This window comes from Ricinus communis, chromosome 6, assembly GCF_019578655.1.
Source record: "Ricinus communis isolate WT05 ecotype wild-type chromosome 6, ASM1957865v1, whole genome shotgun sequence".
NCBI classification, from domain to species: Eukaryota; Viridiplantae; Streptophyta; class Magnoliopsida; order Malpighiales; family Euphorbiaceae; genus Ricinus; species Ricinus communis.
In genome coordinates, this window is record NC_063261.1 from 10054384 (window position 1) to 10074799 (window position 20416).

Genomic DNA, 20416 nt, shown 5'->3' on the forward strand with positions numbered 1-20416 from the left:
AAGCTAATCAAGTGAATGGAGAATTAGGCTAAGCTTAAAATGGACCAGAATTATATGAGTCTCACATGTTATATTATTTGGTACGTAATATTACTATGTTGAATTTATAGGGAGTGTGCTATTAACTAATAAAATTAAAAGTATGAATACATAAATAAAAAAATTGGCTTATGGATTCATCTCTGAATGTGATAAAGCTTTCTTATGGAATATAATATGCCACTCAACTAGAAAAAGTATTATGGAGAATTACCTGGGCGGTGACTCCATTTCTGCATGCTAGTCTCTATGATTAGTTAGCGTGTTCTTGATTAAGTTCAAAAGCCTTGTGGTGTGGTATCGCTAGAGACACTTGAATATGTACCGGAAACCATCTACTATAACATGCCATCATTAATAATTTTTTTATTATTTGTTGCTTAAGACCAATCCATTATTAGAGAATTTTTCTCTTAGCCAAACAACAATATTATTTTTCCAAAATCTTTATAACCCTCCTTCTGGCATATCAATTCCGAAAAAAGACTAGCTTTTCTATGTATTATTTTCTTTTTTTGGATTTTGTATGCTTTTTTTATAAATTTAATATAATAACAAAAAAGATAAAGCACTAAACTGATAATACGTTAAAAAACTAGAAAAAGAATTTCACCAAAGAAAAAATGATGCTAATAATATTACAGAGACAAGACTAAGAAAAATAAAGAAAAGAATTATATTCATTAAATTTATTTATAATAATAATAATAATAGTAATGAAATTAAAGTAATTCACCAATTAGTAAATATTATAACATGTAATAATAATAAAAATAAAGATATGTAATAATATTTTAATATTATTTAAAACGATTTTTTTATTGAAAATAATTAAACTAACAGTAATTAAATAAATGGGTGTGTAAGAATTTATGTGGATTATATAAGTCTGGATTTCTATATAAATTTTAAATGGATCATATACAAATAAATGGATTGGTCAAAATCCCCTTCTTATATTCGATCAACACACTCATATCTATCCATTTGCCATCTCTAGGCAATTGCCAGATGGTCTGAGTTTCAATCACTCAACGTTCAACAAAGAAGATTCAGTAATTCTGTTCTCATTTTGGAGGAATTTCTTGAACCACAAAGCAGAGCGTTTGAGATATCTTTGTAAACCATTCGTATAATCAATATAAGTGATACCAAATCGAAAAGTATAACCCAAATCCCATTCGAAGTCATCTAAAAATGACCAAATATAGTATCCTCTGACGTTAACACCTTCCCTGCCAAAAAAAAAAAAAAGGAAAAAGATATCAGCTTCTTGTAACTATATTTTCGACTAACTGCTGGATAAAGTAGATCTGCATAAGCATTTGATATGACAGTCTTGGCACAGCAGCAAGCATATTTACGTGCAAAGAAAATGCAACTTTCTAGACAATTGTTTAAATTGAAAATTTCTTAGCTAAATTTAGTATACACATAATTTATAGAAAAAACTGATTATGCAGTGACGTGGTATTTTCTATTATTTGTTGCATTTGTACTAATTGGTTCTTGGTTATGGATGCTTAACAATATCAGATAACTTAAATATGTCAATATAAAATTAGTTTTGCTTATCAATAAAATATTAGATTAATTCTACTTAAAAATTTCTCCGTTATATTAAACTTCTAGTGGGAATATAAGTTCATTCTATTAGTGTCCACAATCCTCTGTCTCATAGCTTCCTTTGTCTGTTGGATCATGTAATAGTTCCTAATTTCTTAGCAAATGAAAAATTCAGCAGAAATGGTGCTCATTTGCTCATGCAAACATAATTTTGAATACTTCTATGCTTTAATCCGCTTTATGTGAGGAAAAATAGAACGTATATGCATAGAATGAAATAATCGTCCAGTGGTGATTGCACTTACTTGATGGCGTTTAAGATATATGATAGATGAAGATGATGGAATTTTATCCTCAGCCTATCTTGGAGAGCATCAGCAAGTGACAATGAGCTCTTATCACCCATTCCTGAGAAGAAAAAGAAAAGGGTTTGACATAAATATGCATGGAAGTCAATTACACCCTTTACATTTATTATTTATTTTACCATTCTCAGTGATGTAAATGACAGGATGGTTGTATTTTCTGTTCAAGTACAGCAGAAGTTCATCAATTCCCTCTGGGTATATGTATAGCCAGCTGACATCAGTCTACAAAACCAGCAAAAAAACAAAATTTGCTCAGAAGAATCAAATTCATTTCTTTCTGTTTCAAGGATGCAGCCTGTGATAAATTTGATTGAGAAACATAGAGAGAGAGATTACTGGTTGACCAATAGGAATCCCATTTTTCTCACCTGAGAACCAAAAGAGAAAACAGAACATTTTAGAAGATAGAAACTGAAATTTCCTACTGAATCTCATGAAGTTAAGAAATTGAAATTACTTGTTTCGTTAACGCGGCTATCAGTTGTATAACTCAGATTCACACTACTATAAGATGTAAGATCATCTGCATAGACTGCTGTGTAGTAATTTATTCCAATGAAATCATATGAGCCTTTTACCAATTCAGCTTCTGCTTCTGTGAATCCTGGTAGTCTATTACCCACCAAATATTTCATGGTTTCGGGGTAGTCACCATAAGTAATTGGATGCATAATCCTACACAAATCAAGTACTGCTCGCAATCACAAGATAACATCTCTCATCTAACAATCATTCTGATATTAAGGTTTGACCAAATCAACAAAACTCACCATCCGAACAGAAAATCACAGGCTCTAGAGGCGGCCTTCTTGCAAGCAGCATCCTGATACTTGGGAACTATCCATGCTGTAAATACTGTAATCCCAATAATTCCTCCTTGAGTAGCCTACATCATCAAATTTAATTGATAGAACACATTGGCATTGCTTAAATCAAAATGCGTACGAAAATCAGTTCAGTAATGAAACGAAAGGACTGCATAGAAACCTGATATTTTTCCCTGTACAATCTCACGGCAGTCGAATGACAGAGAATCAGGTGATGGACGACAATATACGGCTCTGTGGCAGAGTCTCCTTGAGTGCAATTTCCAATATAATCCGAACATCGACCAGGTGCATTAACACCATATGCATATCCATAAATACTCATTAAATTAGGTTCATTGACAGTCACCCAATGCTTCACTCTATCTCCAAATTCTTTGAAACAAAAGTCGACGTAGTCATAGTAATCATTCCTAATTGACAAAAGAACAAACAAACGCTAATCTATAAGGTGAATTGAATACTATTAGATAATCTTAAAAGCTTTTCACGCGTACACAATATTTGGGCTTAAAAGTCCGTTGTATTCATCTTCAAGAGCTTGTGGAACATCCCAGTGGAATATGGTTACAAAGGGCTGTATACCTGCACCATCATAGAAGAAGTTGAGAAAGAGAAACTGAACATTGGAAAGGACTGGAGATCAGAATTCTACCATTTGAAAGGAGCTCGTCAATCAGATAATTATAGAATTTGACGCCTTCCCAGTTCACTCCCCTGCTAATTCTTCCCCCTTTAAGAACAAAAACTCCATGTAGATTATTGATGCTATGCAATCGGAAAAAGAAAAATGCACAAAAGGATCTCTGCTGCTTTTATACCAGGTAGTACTCTTGGCCATGAGATTGATAATCTATAGGAGTCTAAACCGATATCTTTCATGAGAGGAATGTCCTTCTGTAGCAATTCTGAATTATATTATAAACTAGTAAGAGATTAAAAAAAATTTAATATCGAACTTAGTCATACCCCATAAAGATGGTAAAAATCCTCAGCTACATTCCCATTACTGTGGTCTCTAATTTTTTCTGCCATGAGACCACATAAACAAAACTTAAACTGTATGCATGGAAAATGGTCACAAAAGAAAAAGAAACAAAGAGCTTAAATAAAATTCTTTATCAAGAAAATGACAAATGTAAGAGATTGAGAGACCTGGATGTTCTCTAGTGAAAGTATCCCATATACTTGGTGCCCTGCCATCCAAAGCTGCTGCTCCTTCATACTTTATATGCAGATATGAAAACCAAGACCCACTTATTCAAATCACTATCTCACTCAGACAGTGAAGCTCGAGATGTAAAAATAAAAGAGAAGAAAGAAATTTGCGACAAATTTGGTAAGTACCTACCTGGTAAGCACTTGATCCTGCACCAAAGATAAAGCCATCAGGAAAACTACTCCTGGTTAGTGCAGTAGCGGACTGAAATGCTTTCTGCCCTCCAACTTGATCCCAGAAATAAGCAAGATTGAAGAGGCAGAGAAAGAGACACAGTTGAACTATCATTCTGGCCTATAACAAAGTGTCTGGGTTAGCAATTCTGTCCTGGAAATTGGCAGATGATATTGCCCTCTCCAAGAGAACCTGAGCCACTCTGCAAAACTAAATCTCTATATCCCCCGGAAAAATAAGGGATAAAAGAAATCTATGACAGTTCAGACAATGATCTATCATTTGATTATTCAATTAATCACTTATTGATGTAGATGTGGTTCAAAAAGAATAAAATTAAAAAAAAGATGGTTTTTAGCATTTCCTGTGGGACAACATTCACTAAAGTACAAAAAGTATTGTGTATTTCATTTTGTCAGAGAACACCTAACATTCTCTGCCATTTGAAGCAGGAAATTTAGAATTTGGAACTCACTTGTATTCCTTTCTGCCAATTCATTTGCTTAAGAGAAGCCCTCAAAATTTTAGTAAAACTTAGTTAGTTGCCAAATTCTAATTGAAATTTTTTTGTAAACAGAATGTCAAATCATATTAATAAAATTCAATATCAATTTCCTATTAGTCATGTGGAAAATAATGATTTGAATTCTTATACCGCCACTTTGACTATTCTCCTAACAATTCTTATCAGAATGTCACTTTAATATTACTATTCCACTTTGGCTTTTCCTAAAAGGGAAATAAACATTAATGGTTAACTCAAGTAGTAAAAATTATTGCTTTTAGGAGATAGAATTCTTAAGTTCAAGCATTTACCTTAGTACTAGGGAAAATTTCATTATAGCAAACTTGTTACATAGCCTACGATCTATTGGACCTTTTATAGATAATTAAATTTTTTTTTTTATGGAAATACTTATTTTTATAAGAACAATTGTGTCACAACTCAATTCATGGGTCTCTGACTAGTGCTAGGAAATGGGTAAGTTTAAGACCACTAAATCTCATAGCAAACTTAACTAATCAAGAACTCAAGTAAACACACACACACAGATATATATATATATATATACGAATAGGCCAACAACTCATTCACATAATCCCAATAAAATAAATTATATCCATCAGCAAGATTACTTAATAAATTTACCATAGTTTTTAACAGACCAAGCTAAAATATAAAGTTCTAAGTCCTCTACTGCGAAGAGTCTAGATTTTCAAATAATTTGAAATACAAAAATTAGAATTTAATTACAATAAACCCAAAGGAGAAAGAAAGTCAGGCTTTTAAAAGAAAGTCGACGGAGAACCTAGTTGTCACCTGAAAAATAAAATTGAAACTACCGGTCTTGAGAGTGAGTTAAAATCATATACTTTGAATTAAGCTACCGTAAATATAAAATAATATTTAATAGTTTAGAACATAACTAAATATCAAATGCGTGTCATATCGTAATTTTAGAAGAACATGCAATTTTAGTACACACAAGATGAGTACTTCAATAGAATCCTAAATCTCCAATTTTAGTAGTCATTTAGCTCTCTTAATCCAGAAAGACTAGTGCCGAGAGAGCAATGCTCGACCAAGATTCTTAAGTCCAGTCTGGTCATGTAAATATCAATATAGCTAGCACCCAGAGAGCAACGCTCGACCATGGACCTTTCTCTAGTAAATCAGACTCACATAGGCCTAGATAGTTGTACTCGACTAGGGCACACCACCGAATATTCCTCTATTACCTGATTTTGATTTTCACCGGTGCGCACGCGATCCTGATGTAACCCATCAGGTGGCATGTTCTACTGTTGCCTTATCTCGAGCCACAAAACATTAACATCAGTAATATTACATGCAACATGATACTCAACAATCATAGTAGTAATAGCAGTACAATGAAGTAATGTAATTTTATAGAATTAATAATATTTAAACAACAGTAACAATAACAATAATATTAATAATACTATTAATTCAGACGATAATAAATATAATGGCATAAATGGTAATAATAATAAGAATAATAATAATAACATCAATATTAATAATATTAATAGTAATAAAAATAATAAAAATAACAATAAATTTAATAGTACTTGATGTGTGCTAAGTCAAGCAAGACTATGACCTAAGGCAGTGTACCTATCAGTGGAGTATAGCTAAAGGCGAGTACCAAGTGTCGTATTCCCCAAAGAACGTGTGAACCTAAATCTACTCAATCTTCTCTGTTATCTAATCACAGAACATAAATGGTGTTGATGAATAATTTCTAAATTAAATAATAGCTACTCTAATTGTTGTCGAACTACGTATACTAGGGAATGATTAATTCAAGTAAAAGAATAACCCTTTGGGAATTCTTGTCTCTAAGGAATGGAAACTAAGGGTGGAATTGATTGATTGAATCCAATTTCCGTGGGAAAGTCTCTACACAATTAATGCCTTTCTCAAGGACACTAACATCTTAACTTAGATTAATTAGGTTGAAATCTCTTCCTAACTCTAATTACCCAAATTAGCATTATGTACCATTTAACACTATTGAGAGTTGTTAATTCTCAATCCGGTAGAACGAAAACCCTATCTCTAGGTGAATTCAATTCTAGGTTGCAAAGGAAAATCCAAACCTAAACGTCTTTCTCAAGATCATTCAAATTTCAAAAATCATTCAACAAGATATGAAGAACAAATCAATAAATACTTCCATTGCAAACCAATATTGACAATCAATACATTCAATTCAAAATTGAAGTACAAAAATCCCTAGATAAAGAACCCCAATGGGTTAATAAGCTTAGCTAATCATGTTCATAATCACAACCAATAAGAATTCAATTACAAAAAATGAGTAAAGGTAGAGGAACCCGAATACACCCTTGGATGAGAGTGAAATGACTCCAATTCCTCGTGCCCAATTTTGGATCGATTCTTGTTCCTCTTACTCGGATTGAAACCAATCGACAATCCTCGCCAATCTTTGATCTTCGAAGAGAATCCAAGTGAAACCTTGATCCAAGTCTCCTTTTCTCTTAGTTTCAACTCAGAAAACCCTTAGACAGGGAAAAAGATGAGTTTTGGATGTTCTAACCCTAGCTGCCTTCCTCTTTTCCTCTCTTCGTTCTTTTAATTAATACCCTCTATCGCCTCAAACACGGCCGTGTCCCTGGCCGTGTTAAGGACACGGGCTGGTGTTCCTGGCCGTGTTACTCTCTGTGGCCGTGCTCCATAAGATCTTCTTCTTTGATGACCAACACAGCCGTGTTGGGTCCCGTGTTGGTAACACGGCCTGTGTTTGTGACCGTGCTAAGAACACGGCCAGTGTTGAGACCAACACGGCCATGTTCAGTTTCCTCATGCTCGTACTTAGCTCGTTTCGGCAGCTTTGACGTCCAATTATGCTCCAATTCTTTCCTTTTTCATTCTTTGACTTCTTTTAGACCTAATGCACACAAACATACGCATAGGGTGAGTGTTGGTACCGATTCACATCCAAATATCCGTAAAATCGATCTTAAAAACCCTATTTAGATGTGTGTATTTTACGCACATCAAATAACCCCACACTTAGCTCATTGCTTGTCCTCAAGCAATCAAAAGTAAAATAAGGAAAATAAACCACTAAGAGACAACATTTAAACTGACAGACAAACTAGAAAGCTCCTGCACATATCCTTAACAAGTGTAAGTCAAACAGAAAGAAACGAAGCAATCAATTCAAGTATCACAACCAAGATGCTATTGATTCACAAAATACTATCTCAACAAAATTATTTAGAACCAACTCCTCACCAGATTCACTCTAAATCACTCAAAGTGTTTAAAGGGGTAGTGTTTAATCGCTCAATACATCAACTACTGCCTTACTTACTATATGCTTGCTCTTAAATCCTACTCCTACCACTTATGGAGAGTCAACAACCATGTCAAGAGGTCTTTATAAGGGTTGTAATGGGGATTAGGTAGGGGTAGGTAAATTTAGTCAGAGTTGAACCTATGGTGTTCTGCAATGAAATACATGACATGCACACAAGCCACAAAAATTATAAAGGATAAACAATGAACAGTAGTCCAAGGTAGGAAATAAGAATAAAGTCAAAATGTTTAGCTCACTTACTTTCTTTCTTTTCATCACCTTTCCCTCTTATTCTTCTATTTCTATATTTTTCTTCTTTCTTTTTTTTTTCTTTTTTTTTCATAAGGGAAGAACATTCACATAATAGAGTGAATTTCTTTTTGGATTGAAGTAAGCTGCTACAAGATTCCAAAGCTATTCCCAAGACAAAAATTCCTAATAAAACAACTCATGTGCAAAATCATAACCCAAAGCAGAATAAAACTAAGTGGTAATGGAATATGATACAAGAAATGGTGAAAGAAGGGGTTATCTACAGAATCAATAAACAAATGAAGGCTATTTGGCTAGAATGAAAAACCTAAGTGCCTCTATCATACCAAAGTATTAAACTCTCCTTGTGGCCCTCATAAGCATTCTAGAGCAAGTTCTAAAGGTAAAGGCGATGAATCGACACTCTCAACAAGAAATAAATACAAGCATATAAAGTGTATGCTTATAATTGAGGCTCAATTTCTCACAAGTGTGCTTTTTGAGTAGGTTCCAAACAAAAATCATCAAAACAGAATTAAATAAACCAAAGCAACTTAGTGCAAAACTCAAACTAATTATCTTACATTCTTTCGCAAGACTCAACACTATCGGTTTTACCCGATCACATGGACATAAACAGGATTTCAAAAGCAAGTCAACAGTAAGAGCATCGAAACAAAGTGAAAAATTTTCAAAATTTTACAAGAAATTGCACAAAGAATAAACAAATAACTGAGATGGAATAAATGAAATGCGATATATACACTAGAAAAGGATCTGAATTTCATATACAAAATAATATAACATGAAAGCAAGTATATATTGATATCACCACCCCACACTTGAAGGACACACTGTCCTCAGTGTACAAAATATATGAAATGAAAAAGGAAAAAGAAACTAATACTGCCCTGATTATGGCTCTGGAGGGAAAAGAGGTGCATCAGCAGGTATATCAAGGCGTTGGCTGGTCTGTGGTGGAGGAGTGGCTGCTCTATGAGGATCAAAAGTAGTGTCACATGCAGGAGCTGGTGGATCAGCAGGAGCAGCATCAATATAAGGCTCGTTAGGCTGTTGTGTTGAAGGGTGCTCAGTCGGAGAGGGAGGGCCAGCTGGATCATTCGCTAGAGGGATGTCAAAATGGCTCTGCTCTGGAACTCGGCTCTGTGGACAGGTAGGTGCAAAGTCTATAGCAAAAATATCATCAAACATGTCATTGGCCATAGAGGCCTCTAACCTACCTCCCTGCTCAATCAGGGCCTGAAGCATAGCCCTCTGCCTCTCAAACTGAGCCATCATCTAGCTCTGAACCTCAGCCTGATGCTGTAAAAGATCCTGTTGAAAAGCCTCTTGTCGAATGAAATGCTGCTGCTGCTCCTCTGCCAACCTCTGCACTCTAAGCTGCAGCTCTCTAAACTCAATTGGGGAGACTCCTAAAATAACTGAAGAAGACCCAGAAGGAGCTGAAGTAGACGGTCTGGAGGAAGACTCCGGAATATCAGAAGAAGGTAGGACATCCTGTGTACCATGGGCTCGTGAGGCAGGTCGCTCCTCTCTGAGTGCTGCCAAGAGAGCATTCCTCAGTCTATACTCTGGTCCTAGCGGACCCTGCCTACAAGTCACCATCCCCATACTAACCATTTGGGGAAGTCCCAACGTCTCCATCACCCCCAGCTCTGTCAAATGTGGTATTGCTTCCTCCAAAACTCCTAAACTCCTAGCCAGTCGAGTGATGTAAGTCCCAAAATAGAAAAATACCTTCTTTGAGTTGTTGCAGAAGGCACTGATCTGTCCGGCTGGGTAACTACACCACCGCTATCTCCTCTGCCAGTGATGGTCCTAGCCAGTAATGCATGCAAGTACCGCAGTCCCTCAAGCAAGTTAGACTCCTTGGACTGGCTGGCACTGTATCCCTCAGTGTCATCAGAAATCTCGGCCCACATTTGCGGATATGACACACCAGGCGTGTGTATACAGCGACTGTAAACCTCTCTAGCTGCATCCTCCTCAGTCCACAAGCCTAAGTGTACCCCAAACTGCTGTACACTCATCGTGAAAGTTTGCTTTGCTAGTCTGAAACTGATCGCATCCGATTGTTGGAAGTCCCGCAACTGGCTTTGCAAAAAGAAAGTGCTGGCAAACTCCACAGTCAACTCCCTATATGTTGGTTCAAGAATGTCAAAAAAATATTGAAATGGGGGCATCTCAAGATATCGGTGGACTGCAGTTGCAAGTCCGACAGTCTCTAGTACTGGCCAGTCTATCCTACGCCCCTTTCCCAAATCTTTGTGCCTCATCGATTGATATCTCTGCTCAAAGGTGGGCTACCCTTGGAAAAGTAGGAATCGATGGCGCTGCGGTGGTCTAATTTGGCATGAACTAGTCGGTGTAGCGCCTGACGATCGCGAGGAAGAGGAACCATCGGTCCGCCTCCTCTTGTAAACTCCTAATCCTCGTCGGTGGACATCGTACCTGAAAAGGAAACTTTTAGTACTGAGGATCAACAAAATTCTGGCAGCATGACGGCATAAAATGAACAAACCAAACGATTTAACTCGATAAAATTAAACTGCTCAATGTCCTGTAAAGAAAATTTAATCCACAACATTGCCAAGCAATGCTAACCAATTAAATTTGCAATTCATCCATATGGAGTTTACTTCGCCATAATCTATCACAAGGCAAACCAACATGCTAATGGCCGACAATAATAATAAAGAGAAAAATAAGGAATTAATCACAATCATAAATAATGGTGGAAAATAAAAATGGAAAATATGAGCAAGTTAAGTATATAAACTACATTACAGAAAATAAAAGAAAATCAAGCACAAACATGAATGTAAATGCATCCACCATATAATAAAATAAGGAAATAAATTAAAAAAAATAGAAAAAAATTGAAACACAAATTCGAACACAAAGAAAACATAAATTTGAACTAATATCAAAATAAAATAATGGAAAATGAAGTTGGAGGATACTTACTTGACAAACGTAATATCCAAAGCCTTCGAGATGAGAAATAAGAAATAAGAGAGTAAGAGAGGAGAGAATTGCTAAAACTAAGGGGAGAATAAAATTTTCGGAGATTTTGAAATGAAGTGGTATATATAGGCATTGTACGGAACACGCCCGTGTTCACGAACAGGGGCCGTGTTCATGAACACGGTCTGGGTATCGGGCCGTGTTAAGCGAATTAAAACGTGCTGACTTACCACTTCTGAGAACACGCCCGTGTTTCGGACACGGTCTTGGACACAGGAACATGTTGTGGACACGGTCGAGCATAAATTCCCGTGTTGCCTACTGTAAACATGTTCATCTTAATTTGATTTTCTTCAATTAGAACACGGACCGTGTTAACAAACACGGTCTCGAACACGCCCGTGTTGAACTCTAGAAAATGCAAAAGTTGCGATTCCCAGCACTTTCTCACTCTTTCTCACCTGCATAACCAATAAGTCCTCAACTCATACACTCAACCTAAATAAAACTTACCAAAAACAAACTGTAAAATCTAATCAAACTAAGTTCACAACGAAAACTAAAGAATTAAAACGAAATTAAAAGAAACAAGCTTCTTTAAAATCATAAGCTGGACTTTATTCTTTTCTTTGAATCAGAAATGGAGCATCAAATTCACCTGCTCCTCCACATCCAGTGACCCTCCAAGGTAATGCTTCAACCTCTGCCCATTAACCTTGAAATTTCCCTTTTCTGGATGATGCACTTCAACCGCACCATAAAGGAAGACTTGTGTTACTGTAAATGGCCCCGACCAACGACTCTTCAGCTTTCCTGGAAATAAACGGAGACGAGAGTTAAATAATAACACACTATCTCCTACGTTAAATTCCTTCCAATTTTTCAATCGCTTGTCATGCCATTGTTTGGTCTTCGCCTTGTAGATTGTTGAATTTTCATAGGCTTATTGACGCCACTCCTCTAGCTCATTTATCTGCCACTGCCTTTGTCTACCTGTGCTATCCAAATCAAAGTTACATGATTTAAGTGCCCATAATGCTTTATGTTCTAGCTCCACAGGTAAATGACAACCTTTTCCATACACAAGCCTAAAGGGAGTGAACCCTATAGAAGTCCTATAAAGTGATTCTAAATGCCCATAAAGCATCATCTAGCTTTGTAGTCCAATCTTTCCTGCTGGCTCCTACAGTCTTCTCTAAAATACGCTTGAGTCCCCTATTAGTAACCTCTACTTGCCCACTCGTTTGTGGGTGATAAGGTGTGAAGAATCGCTGAGATACTCCATATCTTTTCAGCACTTTCTCAAGTTGAGAATTACAGAAATGGGTTCCCCTATCACTAATTAATGCTCGAGGTGTTCCAAACCTAGAGAATAATCTCTTAAGGAACCTCACAACTACCCTAGCATCATTAGCAGGCAAAGCTTGTGCCTCAGGCCATTTAGAAAAATATTCAACAGCCACCATTATATACTTACATCCATACGAAGAAGGAAAAGGACCCATAAAATCAATGCCCCAAACATCAAAAATTTCCAACACTTGTATACTATGTTGGGGCATTTCATCTCGGGCAGAAATATTACCTGACCGTTGGCATGCATCACAAACCTGGACATAAGCTCGTGCATCCTGGAAGATAGTCGGCCAATAAAAACCGGCATCCATAACCTTCCGGCTAGTATGATTTGTGGCTTGGTGTCCTGGCCGGTCCCTCATGACAATGCTTGAGAATTTGAATGATCTCCTCCCCATATACACACCTCCGATAATTTGATCCGCACAAATTCTAAACAAGAAGGGGTCGTCTCAAATGTAATACTTCAAGTCGTGAAAGAATTTCTTCTTTCTTTGGCTGTCATACCCTTTGGGAGTACCCTTGACCAAATAATTTGCATAATCAGAAAACCAAGGAATATCATTTGCCACCTGCATTGAGCATAAGTGCTCATCCGGAAAGAAGTCATCGATCTCTTGCTCATTAAGCTCCTCCAAGTGCGGGTTCTCTAATCGAGAAAGATGGTCTGCTGCAAGATTTTCAGCTCCTCGTTTGTCCTTAATTTCCAAGTCAAATTCCTATAATAGAAGAACCCAACGAATCAATCTTGGCTTAGAATCATGCTTTGAAAATAAATACCTTAAAGCAGAATGATCCGTGTAAACAATTGTCTTTGACACCACAAGGTAGGAACGGAATTTGTCAAAAGCGAACATGACAGCTAGGAGCTCCTTCTCTGTGGTTGTATAGTGTTCTTGGGCGTCCGTAAGTGTCTTGCTAGCGTAGTAAATAGGTTGGAATTTCTTCTCCTTGTGCTGGCCTAAAACAGCTCCAACTGCAAAATCACTAGCATCGCACATAAGCTTAAAGGGCAGCTCCCAATCAGGAGAAACCATGATGGGAGCCGTGGTTAGTTTTTCCTTTAATTAATCAAAAGCTCTTAAACAATCATCATCAAATTCAAAAGGTATATCTTTTACTAGCAATTGTGTTAAAGGCCTAGCGATCTTAGAAAAGTCCTTAATGAACCTTCTATAAAACCCTGCATGCCCTAAGAAACTTCTAATAGCCCTAACCGAAGTAGGGGGGGTAGTTTACTTATAACTTCCACTTTAGCTCTATCTACTTCCAACCCTGCATGTGACACTTTATGTCCTAAGACTATACCCTCTTGGACCATAAAATGACATTTTTCCCAATTCAACACCAGGTTAGCTTCAATACACCTAGCTAACATCCTTTCTAAATTTTTCAAACAATGGGAAAAAGAGTTACCGAATACAGAGAAGTCATCCATGAAGACCTCCATCGACTCCTCTATCATGCCATGGAAAATGGCCATCATACACCGCTGAAAGGTCACAGGTGCATTACACAAGCCAAACGGCATCCTCCTATAGGCAAATGTGCCATAAGGACAAGTGAATGTCATCTTCTCTTGGTCTTCTGGTGCTATGGGAATATGAAAATAACCAGAAAAACCGTCAAGGAAACAGTAATACTTATGGCCTGAAAGCCTCTCAAGCATTTGATCGATAAAAGGAAGGGGAAAGTGGTCCTTTCAGGTTGCGTCATTCAAGCGTCGGTAGTCTATCCAAACCCGAAAGCCCATTACCGTTCGTGTAGGGATCAGCTCCTCCTTTTCATTTTTCACCACCGTCATGCCCCCTTTCTTAGGAACCACCTGCACAGGACTCACCCAAGCACTGTCAGAAATAGGGTAAATTAAACCCGCATCAAGAAGTTTAATTACCTCTTTTTTAACCACCTCTTTCATATGAGGGTTCAACCGCCTTTGTGGCTGCACCACCGGTTTGAACTCATCCTCCATCAAAATCTTATGAAGGCAGTAACTCGGGTTTATTCCTGGTATGTCAGCCGTCTTATACGCAAATGCCTTTGCATACCTTCTCAAAATACACAGCACCATCTCCCTCTCCTCAGGTGTGAGATGAGCGGAAATAATAACCGGTAAGTGCTTTGCTTCATCTAGGTAGGCATATATTAAGTGCGCTGGCAACTCTTTCAATTCAAGAACGGGCGGCTCCTCCAAAGAAGGCTTCAGCTTCTTTACTCCTGACCTGTCAAGATCAACAAAACCATCAGTCTTTTCATCATCAACATCAGCAACTAATAAGTGCTCTAGCTGCTCCAACACTTGTTCATTGGATAAATTGTCCTCATTTTCTTGCATTGCCACTTGCAAAGGATCATTAATCATTATTTCCTGCAATTGAGATTCCACAATATCATTGATAAAATCAATCGAACAGACAGTACCATCATGCTCATATGGGTATCTCAAGGATTTAGTCAAATCAAATGTAATGCTCTCATCATCTACCCTAAGTTCCAGCTTTCCGCTACTAACATCTATCAAAACTTTAGATGTAGCTAAAAATGGTCTACCTAGGATCAATGGGACATCACTCTCACCATTCATATCCATGACAACAAAATCCACAGGAAATATAAATTTGTTAACTTTAACTAGCACATCTTCTATAATCCCTTTCGGGTACTTAACAGTTCTATCTGCTAGTTGTATACTCATCCTGGTAGGAGTTAGCTTAGAAGCGCTTAGTCCTAACTCCTCAAATAATGAACTAGGCATCAAATTGATGCTAGCTCCCAAATCAGCTAATGCTAGCAATTTCAATTTATCTCCAATCAAACAAGGTATAGTAAAACTCCCTAGGTCGCGTCGTTTGATTGGAATCTTGCTCTGAAACACTGCTGAGCATTCTGCATTCAAGGTCACCAATCCCAAATCCTCTAACTTCCTCTTGTTGCTTAGGATTTCTTTTAAAAACTTAGCATACTTTGGCATCTACGAAATAGCTTCAACAAACGGCAAGTTAATCCGCAATTGTTTAAAAAGATCTAAAAATTTACCAAATTGCTGATCAACTTTATCCTGCCTGAGTTTTGCAGGATATGGAATGGGAGGTTGGTATGGCCTCAAGGGAATCTTCTTCGAATCCTCCTTCTCTTCAACTGCTCCCTTTTCTTTCTCTTCAGGCTTGTCTTTCTTTTCCGACTCATCCACCTGCACATTAGAATCCTTATTAGCGAAAGGCTTAAATGAGCTAGTAAGTTCCTTACCTGATCTCAAAGTAATTGCTTTGGCATGCTCCCTTGGATTAGACTCTGTGTTACTTGGAAGCGTGCCTGGTTGCCTCTCAGCCATCATCCTAGACAACTGCCCAATTTGAGTTTCTAAGTTCCGAATTGAAGCTTGTTGATTCCGAACGGCAGTGTCCGTTTGCTGAAATCTGTTCTCTGAAGTTGCAATGAACTTCATCATCAACTCTTCCAAGTTAGGTTTCTTCTCTTGACTACCTCCTGGTTGATGGGGAATAGATTGCATAGGTTGCTGCTGATGCAACCTCTGGTATCCTGGTGGACCTTGGTTATTGGAGTTCCTCCATCCAAAATTAGGATGATTCCTCCACCCTGGGTTGCATGTATTGCTGTAGGGATCATTCTGCTGCCTACCTACATAATCAACATGCTCAACGTTAGAAACATTAGTAGGCATAGAAGATGCAAACATACCTCCCGCATTACAATTGGCACTGTAATGCGGTCCACCACAGAATTCACATCCGGGCTGAACTGCTTGGACCGGCATCTGAAGTTGTTCTATCTTTTTGGAAAGTAGCTCTACTTGTGCTGCCAAGGCTGCTGTAGGATCTGCCTCAGCCCGATATACAACGGGCCTTGGACCTCTAGCCCGTGGAATTTGCCACTGATAAATGTTGGTGGCCATCTCTTCTATCAAATCCTGGGCTTGCTCAGGTGTTTTACTATTAATAGCTCCCCCTGCAGCTGCATCTACCATTTGTCTAGTGGCTGTATTCATGCCACTATAGAATGTCTGCACTTGCATCTAGAGAGGAAGTCCATGGTGTGGGCAACACTTTAACAAGTCCTTGAAGCGCTCCCAGGCTTCGTACATCGATTCTCCTTCACCATGCACAAAAGAAGATATGTTATTTCGCATTTGAGCAGTCTTAGCAGGAGGAAAATACTTATTCAAAAACTTTTCAGCCAAAGAAGTCCAGGTAGTGATCGTTTTCGGTGGCAAGGACTGCAGCCATCTTTTCGCTCTATCCCTCAAGGAAAAGGAAACCTCAACCGTATGGCATCATCGGTTGTTCCATTAATCTTAAAGGTATCACATATTTCCAAAAGTTGGCGATATGCTCGTTCGGATCTTCGCTCGCCAATCCTCCAAATTGCAAGTATTCGGATCATCCGGATTACATTCGGCTTTATTTCAAAATTATTGGTCACCACGGAGGCCTCACTATCGGTTGCGTCCCTGCTAGAGAGGGCCTAGCAAACTCGTACATGGTCCTTTCATCATTACCTCCATTTGCATTGTGGTTCTCCATCTCACTAGTTTCACGAATAGGAATCTCTGCTTCAATCTCCTCCTCTACTGCCTGCATACGCCTCCTTAGCAATCTAAGAGAGCGCTCGGGTTCAAATAAAGGCTCTGTAAGATTAGGATTAGAGCTCCTGGTCATAAACTACCTGAGCACAATAAAGAACAACAACACCAACAAACGGGATAAGAACAAAACTATACACAGAAAATAAATTATGAACAAAAAGAGAAATGACTAGACTAACAAATATTAAAATTTCAACTTAGTTCACAGAAACCGTTCCCCGGCAACGGCGCCAAAAACTTGATGTGTGCTAAGTCAAGCAAGACTATGACCTAAGGCAGTGTACCTATCAGTGGAGTATAGCTAACGGCGAGTACCAAGTGTCGTATTCCCCAAAGAACGTGTGAACCTAAATCTACTCAATCTTCTCTGTTATCTAATCACAGAACATAAATGGTGTTGATGAATAATTTCTAAATTAAATAATAGCTACTCTAATTGTTGTCGAACTACGTATACTAGGGAATAATTAATTCAAGTAAAAGAATAACCCTTTGGGAATTCTTGTCTCTAAGAAATGGAAACTAAGGGTGGAATTGATTGATTGAATCCAATTTCTGTGGGAAAGTCTCTACACAATTAATGCCTTTCTCAAGGACACTAACATCTTAACTTAGATTAATTAGGTTGAAATCTCTTCCTAACTCTAATTAACCAAATTAGCATTATGTACCATTTAACACTATTGAGAGTTGTTAATTCTCAATCCGGTAGAACGAAAACCCTATCTCTAGGTGAATTCAATTCTAGGTTGCAAAGGACAATCCAAACCTAAACGTCTTTCTCAAGATCATTCAAATTTCAAAAATCATTCAACAAGATATGAAGAACAAATCAATAAATACTTCCATTGCAAACCAATATTGACAATCAATACATTCAATTCAAAATTGAAGTATAAAAATCCCTAGATAAAGAACCCCAATGGGTTAATAAGCTTAGCTAATCATGTTCATAATCACAACCAATAAGAATTCAATTACAAAAAATGAGTAAAGGTAGAGGAACCCAAATACACCCTTGGATGAGAGTGAACAGCTCCAATTCCTCGTGCCCTGTAACACCCTGAATTTTTTTATATATTTAATAATAAGTTTTTATTTAAGTTAATTTTAGCTTTATTTTTATTCGGTTTAATTGGAATGATTATATTTTGGTTATTCAAATTTTTTTTTTCCAAATGCATATTTATATAAGTAAAATTATATATTGGAAAATTATGGTAGAATTGTAAAGGATGTTTATAAAAGAATTTTGGAATTCTTGGTTTAATTGTGTCTATTGGGTTATATTGAGTATTTGATGATTTTGTGAGTCAAAAATATTTGTCTGTCAGTTGGCCTGCCATAGTCGTATTTTTGTCTTTGTATGAGGTCGGAAATAGTGAAGTTTGGGGACCCGACTCCGTTGTTTTAATTGTTGGATATTTGGAGTGTTTTTCCGGCAGTCCTGGACCCATTTTTTACGGGGGGTAATGTTCGTGTTGTAGGGGAGGTTCTGAATTTCGGTAGTTCGAGTCGAGATTCTTAGATAGTCCTAGGAATCTAGACCTAGGATCTATTGTAATTGTTTCATCGTTTTGATAAATTGTTTTCCGTGACTAGATTGTCGGTTCGTTCGGCTCGCTCCTCTACCGAGGCAGGAGCGAGCTAGGAGGTCGCCAAACTACATGAGTTAAAGTCATTTAATCTTTGCGCTATTGCTAGTCTGATTTTAATATGCTATTTAGAATTTGTGCTTAATATGATTATTAGTATCGCAAAATAAATGATTTCACTTTATTATTAATATTTGAAATAATATAAATATTATTATTAGTATGTTATAATAAGATAAACGTTATTATTTTTCCCCTCACAAATTGCACGTTGTTTTACCTTAGATCTTTAATCTTTATTTCGATATGTGTTGGTTGAGTTCATCAAATAATGATATTTATTATATGTGATGATTGCGAATTGGGAAATGTGGCTTGTAGAACATGTCGCCTGATGGGTTACATCAGGACCGCGTGCGCACCGGTAATGATTATGGATATAAGGTTATTATGGATTTGTTTGCCCTGATCGAGCATTGCTCTCTGGGCTGAGTTCAGTTGATTGCCGGAGGTAAGGTCCCTAGTCGAGCATTGCTCTCGGGGTGCCAGTCTTATTGGATTAAGAGAGCCGAATGGCTACTAGATTTCTTATTTGGATACTTAAGTGACCGGTGGAGGTAAGGTCCACGGTGAGCATTGCTCTCGGGCCTTGATCTTATTAGATTAAGAGAGCCGAATGGCTACTAGATTTTGGGGTTTAGGGTTCTACTGAGCCACTCGTCCCGTAAAAGTAAAAATATATTTTTATTTATTTATTTATTAATTTATTATGGTATGATTATAATATGGATTGTATTTACATGCATGGTTGACATTTTGATTTGAATGATTAATATTTTATGTGAAGGAAATAGTAGGGTATGATTATAGTATGGTTTGATATCGATTTGAATAATCTATGTTTTCCGAGGAAGAAGCAATAGTCTCTAGATTATTTGATTTTAACTCACTCTCGAGACTGACAGTCTCCATTTACTGTTTTTCAGATTCGTGACTGTTAGTCCTCTCGCGACTCTTATTCAGTAACCCGACTCCTTCATTATCGGGTGGTGTATTCGATTTGGTATGTTAATTTGTAAAATCTTAGATTCTCCGCAGTAGTAATAGTAGATGTATCGGTTGTAAATTTTCCGAGTTTCGGGTCTCGCCTAGTTCTTCCGGGCACTCGATTAAATTATGTAAAGTGTAGCATTTAAGATAAATTGTGGCTTTAATAATATTAATTTGAGATGAGATTTGTTTAAATCAGTGAGTGTCAGGCTTACTACGGGTTTCGGTGGCCTTAAGCCTACCCATTCCCTAGTGCTGGTCACGGGCCCACGGGTAGGGTCGTGACATGCCCAATTTTGGATCGATTCTTGTTCCTCTTACTCGGATTGAAACTAATCGACAATCCTCGCCAATCTTTGATCTTCGAAGAGAATCCAAGTGAAACCTTGATCCAAGTCTCCTTTTCTCTTAGTTTCAACTCAGAAAACCCTTAGACAGGGAAAAAGATGAGTTTTGGATGTTCTAACCCTAGCTGCCTTCCTCTTTTCCTCTCTTCGTTCTTTTAATTAATACCCCCTGTCGCCTCAA

The 20416-nt window shown here is 37.4% G+C and overlaps 2 protein-coding genes and 1 non-coding gene across 4 annotated transcripts; 1 reads left to right on the forward strand and 2 right to left on the reverse strand.

The window, feature by feature from the left end:
* Window positions 1-900: 900 nt before the first annotated feature.
* LOC8270581 (beta-glucosidase 17) lies at window positions 901-4701 on the reverse strand. Of its 2 annotated transcripts, XM_002520591.4 has the most exons (13): window positions 4152-4698; window positions 3956-4025; window positions 3770-3828; window positions 3622-3697; window positions 3456-3533; window positions 3298-3385; window positions 2961-3213; window positions 2744-2859; window positions 2431-2648; window positions 2310-2341; window positions 2093-2195; window positions 1911-2013; window positions 901-1274 (listed from the first exon to the last, which is right to left on the reverse strand). In XM_002520591.4, the coding sequence occupies exons 1-13, from the start codon at window positions 4305-4307 to the stop codon at window positions 1067-1069; spliced, it is 1560 nt and encodes a 519-aa protein (XP_002520637.1). In that variant the 5' UTR covers window positions 4308-4698; the 3' UTR covers window positions 901-1066. The 2 variants fall into 2 exon arrangements, with proteins under 2 accessions (XP_002520637.1, XP_015575609.1); XM_015720123.3 differs by lacking the exon at window positions 3770-3828 and having other exon boundaries at window positions 3622-3708; window positions 4152-4701.
* Window positions 4702-15611: 10910 nt separating this feature from the next.
* On the reverse strand, window positions 15612-16625 carry LOC125370274. The gene has a single exon (XM_048375275.1). It carries the CDS (start codon window positions 16623-16625, stop codon window positions 15612-15614), a length of 1014 nt encoding a protein of 337 aa, XP_048231232.1.
* A 57-nt stretch (window positions 16626-16682) lies between these two features.
* LOC112535131 lies at window positions 16683-16789 on the forward strand. Its single transcript, XR_003079323.1, has one exon. It is a non-coding gene; the product is annotated as a small nucleolar RNA R71 (small nucleolar RNA).
* Window positions 16790-20416: the final 3627 nt, after the last annotated feature.

Excerpts from the sequence above, each read along its gene's own strand:
- LOC8270581 (XM_002520591.4), bottom strand. The coding sequence starts at position 4,307 with ATGATAGTTCAACTGTGTCTCTTTCTCTGCCTCTTCAATCTTGCTTAT. Across the intron at positions 4,026-4,151 it reads CAGGATCAAGTGCTTACCAG|TATGAAGGAGCAGCAGCTTT; the intron begins GTAGGTACTTAC and ends CTGCATATAAAG. Across the intron at positions 2,014-2,092 it reads CATTTACATCACTGAGAATG|GAATGGGTGATAAGAGCTCA; the intron begins GTAAAATAAATA and ends TTTTCTTCTCAG.
- LOC125370274 (XM_048375275.1), bottom strand. The coding sequence starts at position 16,625 with ATGGTAGATGCAGCTGCAGGGGGAGCTATTAATAGTAAAACACCTGAG.